Source organism: Strix aluco, chromosome 29 (assembly GCF_031877795.1).
Source record: "Strix aluco isolate bStrAlu1 chromosome 29, bStrAlu1.hap1, whole genome shotgun sequence".
Classification (NCBI taxonomy): Eukaryota; Metazoa; Chordata; class Aves; order Strigiformes; family Strigidae; genus Strix; species Strix aluco.
In genome coordinates, this window is record NC_133959.1 from 469,946 (window position 1) to 478,147 (window position 8,202).

The 8,202-nt window shown below is 67.0% G+C and overlaps 1 protein-coding gene across 5 annotated transcripts; it reads left to right on the top strand.

The window, feature by feature from the left end:
• Positions 1-42: 42 nt before the first annotated feature.
• MISP (mitotic spindle positioning) lies at positions 43-7,159 on the top strand. 5 transcript variants are annotated; one of them, XM_074809120.1, is made up of 5 exons: positions 43-291; positions 3,129-5,303; positions 5,748-5,974; positions 6,249-6,287; positions 6,527-7,159. In XM_074809120.1, exons 2-5 carry the CDS (start codon positions 3,254-3,256, stop codon positions 6,611-6,613), a joined length of 2,403 nt encoding a protein of 800 aa, XP_074665221.1. In that variant the 5' UTR covers positions 43-291; positions 3,129-3,253; the 3' UTR covers positions 6,614-7,159. The 5 variants fall into 5 exon arrangements, with proteins under 5 accessions (XP_074665221.1, XP_074665219.1, XP_074665223.1 ...); XM_074809118.1 differs by lacking the exon at positions 43-291 and adding an exon at positions 1,015-1,105; XM_074809122.1 differs by lacking the exon at positions 43-291 and adding an exon at positions 1,015-1,105 and having other exon boundaries at positions 5,763-5,974.
• Positions 7,160-8,202: the final 1,043 nt, after the last annotated feature.

Sequence of the window (8,202 nt, forward strand, 5' to 3'; positions counted from 1 at the left end):
GGGGCTTTGTGGCAGGAGCAGGCTCCGGCGGGATGCAGAGCTGTCGTGGCGGGGCCGAGGGGACGAGGACGGGGACCTCCTGCCCCAGACACAGGCACAGCAAAGGGCTGAGCGTCCTGGCACAGCATCGCCCGCCCGGCTGCAACACCCGTGCTGGGACGGAGGGGGGTGCTGGGTGCTGGGTGCTGGGTGCCAGCTCTGCCAGGGTCCAGCAGCTGTGGCTGAGGGCACCGAGAGCATCACGGCTTTTACGGTAACAGCGGTGCCACGGTCCAGCCCTTGGCCTGGCAGGTAATGGGGTGCCTGAAGTTTCCGGATCAGGCGCAGGGGCTCGTCCCTGCTTGGGGGGGCGGGGGGCTGCTTCCATCCCCAAGGGAGCAGGGAGCTGCCCGGCTGCCGGGGGCTGGGGGGGAGCAGGGGGCCGGGGAAGGCAGCGCTGGGCTGGCACCCGCAGGGCAGAGCCAGAGCCACCACCGCGGTGAGGGCACCGGTCCCAGCCCCGCCTGCGCAAACACGGGGTTATCGGGCGGCCGGGCCGGGAGAGGCCCCGCCGTGTAAACAGGAGAGTGCCGGCTCCCGGCACGGCCTCTGCCAGCGCGGTGGCGGCCGCCACGTTCGCTCAGGCCCACGGGCCTCTCTGGGGAGTTCCAGGCCTCGCGGTGCTGGAGCCGCGGCCGCGCCGAGGCAGCGCGTGTCTGCGGGAAGGGACGTCGGCGCATCGCTGCGCCGTGGCGGTGCTGCCGTGGCACGTGGGTGCGGTGGCACATCAGCTCTTGGGTGCGGTGGCACGTCGGCACGGGGGTGGGTGGCCACGGGCAGCCGTCCAGGTGTGGGAGCGTGGGAGCCAGCTGTGGCGGGGTGACGGTGGCACAGGGGGGTTGGGGACGGGTCCTTGAACCGTGGCCAGTGCTGAGCCCAGCGCGGTTCCTGGAATTCCCCACAGGCTCGGGCTGAGCTTATCAGGGCCCCGCAGCCACCGCGGCCCCGTGGCCCCCACGCCCCGTCATCGCCCGCCCAGCCGCTCCCTGGCACACACGGCTCCGCCGGCTGCCCCGCGCGGCCTCCCCGGGGGTGGGGACCCCCGCCCCGACGGCTCCCCTGGACAGTAAGTGCAGCGCGGCCGGGGTGGGGGCGAGGGCAGCGCCGGGGTGGCCGTTCCCCCCGCCCGCAGAGGGCCCGGTCCCCGCGCAGGCCCGGCCGCAGGCTTTGCCCGCTGGCTCTGTCCGCGGGGGGCAGGCGGAGGGGCCGCTGCCACACTCGGCACGTCGGCAGCGCAGGCGGCCGTTGGCACGGGGGGGTGGGCGCACTGCTGCGGGTCTGCAGCCCATTGCAGGACCCCCGGGGCGGGGGGGCCCCGGACAACTCCCTACATGTCTCTTTATGAGGGGGGGGCTCAGGCCGGGCTGGCGGGTGCCGCAATGCCGCCTGCTCTGCCCAGTGTCTCCCCGTGGCACCTGGCTGGGCATGGGGGGGACGAGCCCGGGACCCCCGCACCCCCACGTTCCTGCAGCGCCGGGCAGCCGGGGCTCAGCCGGGGCTCAGCCAGGGCAGTCGATGGTTTCGGTGCTGCTTTGGGAGGGGCTGTGCCGCTCGGGGTGGTGCCGGCCGGGAACCCCGATAACTGCCCCGCTGGCTTCCCCCTCGCCACTCCCCGGTGAGGAGTCCCCTCCCAGCCGGGACCTCTGGCCCCTCCAGACATGATAAGAGGTGTGGGCAGACGATAGTTTTCACTATCTGGGTCATCAGGGGCTATAAAAGAGCAGCGGTGAGTTACGGGCAGGAGCACGAGGAGGTTACAGGAATTCTGCTGGGCACAGTGTGTTGGGAACGGGGACTCCAGCAGCCCCAGCTGGTCCCTGGGGGGACCAGCTCCAGCAGCGAGGCTGAACCGCCCGGGCTGGGCACGGGGCTGGGCAGCAGCACGACGGTGGCCAGGCATCGCCCTGGGTCCGGCCCACGGTGCCCCAGGCAGCCCTGATGAGCCCCAGGTGCTCCAGCCCCAGGAAAGGCTTAAATGGCTGCTCAGCTGCTGGCCCAGCCGGGTCTGCCCTGGGAGGAGTGCTGCAGCTGGCCGGGCCGGGGGGGGTGAGCGCAGGCAGCTCCGTCACCGCAGCCGGTAGCGCAGCCCTGGGCTCTGGGCTGCCCCCCGCCATCCCTGTAGCCTCAGTCCCGGCTTTGCCGCCCGTCCCGGGAGGCTGCGAGCGCCGGGGGAGCGGTGCCCGGTGCCGACGTCCCCCTGAGCCACTCGGGCTCACGTGAGCCCAGCCGGGAGTGGAGGTGGCAGCGTAGTGGCTACGCCCCGGCAAAGAGAGGGAGAGGGTGTGCTGCTGGCCCCGGGGCTCGCCCGGCTTGCCCAGGGCCCGCGTGTGTCTCGCTGGCACAGGGGACGGGATGGCAAGAGCTGCTGTCAGGGGGGACCCACCTGCGTCACCCTCCCTCCCCCGGCACCGCCGCCCCATCCAGCTCTGGCCCAGTTGGCGCAGGAGGATCGACGCCAAGGTCAAGGCAGTTTACTCCCGCTTTGCGCGATACAGAGGTTAAAGTCCCCCCTTTTTATGAGCCATGAAACCATTTTTATGATCCCCGCTGTTTCAATAGCTCAGCTGCTCGGAGCCTCCTTCCCGCAGAGCGCAGGGAGGAATTCCAGGCAGAGGGAGACGCGGTGCCGCCGCCTCTCCGTGCCACGAGCTGGTGCTGCCGGTGGCCAGTGGCCGGTGGCCAGTGGTCCCTCCCCGCCCGGGGTGCGCGGTAAGGTGGGAGGGCGGCCGTGCCGGAGCGGGCAAGGGCTGGCGGAGGCGGGCACAACCGAGCTGGACGTGGCATCGCCCGAAGCGTGTCGCTGGGCTTTGCTGGCAGCCGGGGCTCGGCGTGGGACGGGGACGGAGGCGGGAGGGGGATGAGGCTTTGGGGCAGCTGGCACTTGGTGCTTTTGTCCCAGACCCGGCGCTTCTGGGTAAAGGGAGCGAACGGCTGCTGGGCCGTGGCTGGTTGGCCTCCGCGGTGGCTGTCCCCTGGGCACAGGACGGCAGCACCAGCCTGGGAGGGGGAGCTGCACACCCCCCCCCCCCCCCCCCCCGCCCTCTGCTCCTTCCGCTGCTCCTAAGGGCCGCTCTCCCTCCTGCTTGCAGGGCCAGCCAGGTCCTGCCCCTCGTCCTCACGTGAACCAGGAGCCCCAGGGCGGCCTCAACGCTGAGCAGCGTCCCCAGCCCAGGGCGAGGTCGGCAGAGGGTTGAACGGCGGCTCCTGCCAGGAGATGGACAGAGTCACCAGGCACCTGGTCTTCCAGCTCCCACAGACCTCACACAAGCACGACTATAACGATGCTCCCCAGGCCAGCGCGTGGGCAGAGCAGAGGGCCGACAGCGATGACGACGTCTTTGGCCCTGCCCAACACAGCAGCCAGCGGGTGGAAAACGGCTACGGCTGGAAAACGAGGTCAAAGTCACCCTCATACTTCCTGGATGGTGGAAGAGATGTCTGGACCCCGTCCCCGGACAGGGAGTCCAAGCTGGAGGTGGTGAGGTCGGGAAGCCTGTACGACCTCAGGGCCTACAGAGGTGAGAGGAAACCCTCAAAGCTTTATGATGAGGACGAGCAGGAACAATGCAGGGTCCCTCCGCCGAACATCTCGCCTGAGAAAGCCAAGGAGCTGGAGGACGAGAGGAAGGAGGTCATCCGGAACCAGGTGATGAGGAAGAGCTCCACCATGGCTGAGAGGTGGAGCTCCACGGATGAGCTGAGCTCCATAAACACCAGCACGGGCAGCCCGGGCAACAGCAGGCACGCGGGCAGCTTCACCAGCAGCTTCGCCATGTGCTTCGACAAGTCCTCCTCGGGGAGGGCAGCGACGCCTGTTGACCCTGAAAATATTGACACAGAGCAGATCAACTTCTCCGCTGCTCGGCAGCAGTTCCTGATGCTGGAGAAGACCAACCCAGGCTCCTTTTTTAGCCCAGGGCTACAGGCCATGTCTCCAAAGCCAGAGTCAATGACAAAAGTCTCTAGGCAAGAGTGGCCGAGTCCTGAGAAGGCCGCGAAGGCTGCAAGAGGTTATGGTAACGCCGGTGCATCCAGCCAGAGCAGGACGGACAAGACCGTTTATCAGGTTTATAGTGTGTCCGACAACACACCTGCGAAGGAGGAGGTTTATGCTCCCAGAAGGGCTGATACTGAAAGGCCGTATCCCACCAGGAAAATGTCCAGCTTGACTAAAGCATCTTCCAGAGAGGACCTGGACTCTGGCTTGGGCGAGATGTATAACGAAGCCAGTGTGGGCTACGCCAGCGATGGAAGCGCATCCAGTGAGATCTTCAACGGCCTTGTGGGTCTGAGGGCCAGCAGCAACGGCCTGGACAAGGAGACGAAGATCAGCAACGAGACGCCCATCGAGCGGGAGATCCGCATGGCCATGGAGAGGGAGGAGAACCTCTGGAAGGAGAGGGGGATCCAGCGGCTGACCTCCAGCAGCGAGCTGGTGGAGATCAAGACCAAGCCTCTCCTCTCCATGGACGCCTCTCCCAGCCCTGGCAGGAAAGGGAAGGACAAAGGCCACGCTTCCCGTTATGTCCAGAGGGAAATTGAGCAGGAAACCAAGCGCGAGGAAGATCTGAAGAAGCAAGGGAGGCTGCTGGGGATGTATGACCGGGGGACGCAGCAGGAGCTGGACGAGCGCAGGAGGGTGTTCGAGCAGGAGGAAGCCCCCCCGCAGAAGCCCACCCCCCTGAGGAAGGCAGACGAGCGGAGGAGCTGGGTTAATGAGTTTGTGGCGGAGCAGCACACGAGCCACGGCCCCTGGCCCGCAGAAGACACGAGGGGTGGGAGAAGCCTTCCCAGCTGCGCCGCGAGCACCACGCGCTTCCAGGCGGCCCAGCCGCGCTGCGCCGCCAGCAAGAAGAGCCAGGACCAGCCCCTGGTGTCCCGGCACGTTTCCGCCAGCGCCAGCAAATGGGGGAGCGAGGATTCCTGGGGGGGGAGGCTTCCCAGCTCCACCCCGAGCCCCGCCGGCACGGCTGTCCTGCCCAGACGGTACTTCTCCTTCTCCTTCTGGAAGCCCAAGGTCTCCTTCGTGGAGGACATGGGGACGCAGAACCCGCTAAGGAGGGAGGACGGCCGGGAGGAGCAGTACAGGCTGAGGACCTGGAAGCCCCAGACGTCAGCGCTGATCGACAAGGAGATTCAGAGCGACTTGCAGAGGGAAGAGGAGCTGCAGGAGCAGCGGCGGCGGCGGCAGCTGATAGACGGCTACTCCCTGGTCAGCGGCGACGGCGTCCCCCAGGACGGCTCCCGCTCACGGCACAGCTCCGGTAAGGGGACGGGAGGGGCGGCGGGCTGGGGCGGGGAGGGGTCAGTCCCGGGGCAGAGCTGCTGTGGGCATCGCTCCTGCCCTCCCGCGCCCTGCGGCTCCGAGCCTCTGGAGCCAGCGGGACCAGCCCAGCCTGCCACGGGGAGCAGATGTGGGGGAACTGCAGATGGCGATGAGGGATGGGGTCTGCGAGAGCAGCACGGCTTTTGACTCCAGAGCTGCTCAGGTTTTGATGACTTTGTGTCATGTTACCACAGAAAACAGTGCTGGGAGGGCCCGGAGGTGCCCAGCTCATGCGTTTCCCCTCCCTTGCTCCTGGCAACCCCTGGCTGGCACCCAGACACCGTCCCGGCTGTGACCAGACCTGCTGGCTGGCCAAGGGGGCCGGGCTGGGGCAGGAGCTTTGCTCTCCTGCGGGTACCTGGTGTCCCTCACGCCCCAACAGCTCTTTCTCTTGAAGCTGCCTCAGGTGTCAGCGGCAGCTACTCGGTGTCCGGGTCTCCCGTCTCCACTCCTGCCCCGCACCAGGTGGGGGTCCTGGGGCTGGTGTCGTCCTTCACGCCGCTGAGAGTGGCCGGTCCCTCCCAGGGCAGCACCGAGACCCTTGGCCCCGACTCAGCGCGTTCCAGCCCCTTCGAGGAGCGGAGGAGGAGGGTGAAGGAGGACGGAAAGGTGAACGCGCCCGCCCCGCGCGTGGGGGGCTGGAGCCCGGGAGGGGGCTGGTGGCTCTGGGGCTGGAGGTGGCCGTGCCCGGCTCCCGCCCGGCGCTGGGGGTCCAGCCATGGTGGGAGACGCGGTGGTGGTGGCACCGGCACAGGGCTGTGCCAGCCCCCAGGGCAGCGCCCAGCGCTCGGGGTGCCTGACACCCCCCCCGGCCGTATCCAGCTGCCTCTGGGTATTTCCCTCCCTGGCCGCTGTTGTCTGACCCTTTTTCCCCTTTCCGCAGTACGCCGGCATCGAACCCGTTGACAAGATCAACACAGAGGTAACGTCCTTCACGTGCTCGAGGGCCCCGACGCCCCGCTCCCCCCCGGGCTCCCCTCGCTCCCCGGAGGCCGACGGGACCCACGGGGGTCTCAGCCCTGCTCGGGTGGGCGTCGCGTGGGCAGAGCGTGTCGTGGCCACTGTCAGGGGGGGCTGCTGGCTGGGAGGCTAAATTGTGCCAGAAAGGCTGTTTAAACAAATACCTTCGTTATGAAAAGCCCCGGTGCCTTCTGTCTGTAGGTTGTGGAAAGCACCAGAGTGACCCGTCACAAGAGCACCATGGCCCAGCGCTGGGAGGCCGGGCAGTACGTCAGGGACGACGACTGAGGGAGCCCTCGGGGCCGGGGAGGGCTGGGGCCACCGGACTTCGCCGTTTACTTGCCCTGTTTGGGATCAGCTAACGCACGATTGAAACACTCGATCAGTTCAGCTCCTGGTTATCCCGAGAATCAGAGACTTGCCCACTGCAAATCACGTCCTTTAGCTCCACAGACGATCCCTCCAATGCGTTAGATCTGCTCATTCCTTCCCCTTCGAGCTGAGGTAACACTTTTCTTTCCTGAGAGGGGAAAAATTGGATCACTTTCTTTTAATCACTTCTGCAAGGAGGCAGCCGGATGAAATCACACGGTAATTTAAGTTCTTTCCCACTGGAAGCTGTGTCTCTGACTTACAAAAAAGCTACTTTGTTTTTAAGTGTTTTTAGGGTTTTAGGCACCGCGGCTGCTGCGGCGCTTTGGGTCGGTGTCAGCATCCAACGGGGAGATCAACGTTTCTGCTTAACTCGTGTGACCGCTGAGCTGCAGTAGTATACGTCTATATAAAAATGCTGTTTATTTTGCTAATTTATTAAAGAGCCGTTGCTTTCCCTCATTCTTCCTGGCCTGTTTTGTCTGTCTGCTCCTTTGGGTTTGCACCGGGCGGTTCAAAGGAGCCCCCGGGGGTCCCTGCGGGTTCCGGGGGGTCCCTGCGGCTGCCGCCCCGGGAAACGCCGCGATCCCGCCCGCCGGCAGGAAGGGGAAAGGGGCGGCCCCGCTGCCCGCCCCCCGCCGCTGCCCGCCCCCCCGCTGTCGCTAGATGGCTCCCGGCGAGCGCCGGCAGCGCAGCCCCGAGCACCCACGCGCGAACGTGGGGCCGGTGGAGCCCGGTCACGGCAGGCCGAGCTCTGGAAGGGAAAGGCCGAGCTCTGGAGGGCAAAGGCCGAGCTCTGGAGGGCAAAGGCTGCGCTCCGGGGCACAGGGGGTGCCGCCCCCCCAGCCGTGCCCGTGTCGGTGCGGCTGAGCTGGGCTCAGGGCCCGGAGCAGCAGCAGCAGCGCTGGCCGTGACGGCGGGACACGGGCAGTGCCCTGCTGCCGCCTCCCCTCCGGTCCCTGAACCGCCGGTGGAGCGGGGGACAAAACTCGGTGCGAGCAGAGGAACAGAAAAAGGGGCTTTGCGAAGCCGCGGGAAGGGCGCCGGCTGCGGGCGCTGCGGGCGGTGGTCGCGGCTTCGCCGGCTCCTCTGTTATTTCTGGGACTTTGGCTCCCTGGTTGCCCGTCCCCTCCTCCCCCTGGTCTCCCTTGTAGCCCCCCGAGGCCCAGGGGCTGCCCCCGCGCTGGGGCAGGACTCGGCCAACGCTGCCGGCTGATCGTGCTGCCTGAGTCTGGACTCGTTAGGGACTAAACAGGTCAGCGCAGAGGAACGCAAAGCCTGAGCCGGCGGTGCCCTCGGCGGGTGAGTGGCGCCCAGCCCCGCAGGAGGGGTTTGCTCTGGCTCCGGGCCCTGCAGCCGTGGCGGCGGCGGTTGCGACGTCCTCTGGGCTCGGCAGCGCGAGGGCGGCTGGAAGGCTCCAGCCCAGCGTTGGATTAGGTGAGTTTCTCTTTCTTTATGGCTCTTTAAACATCTATAAGGTATTTGGTGATATTAAATGTTGCTTG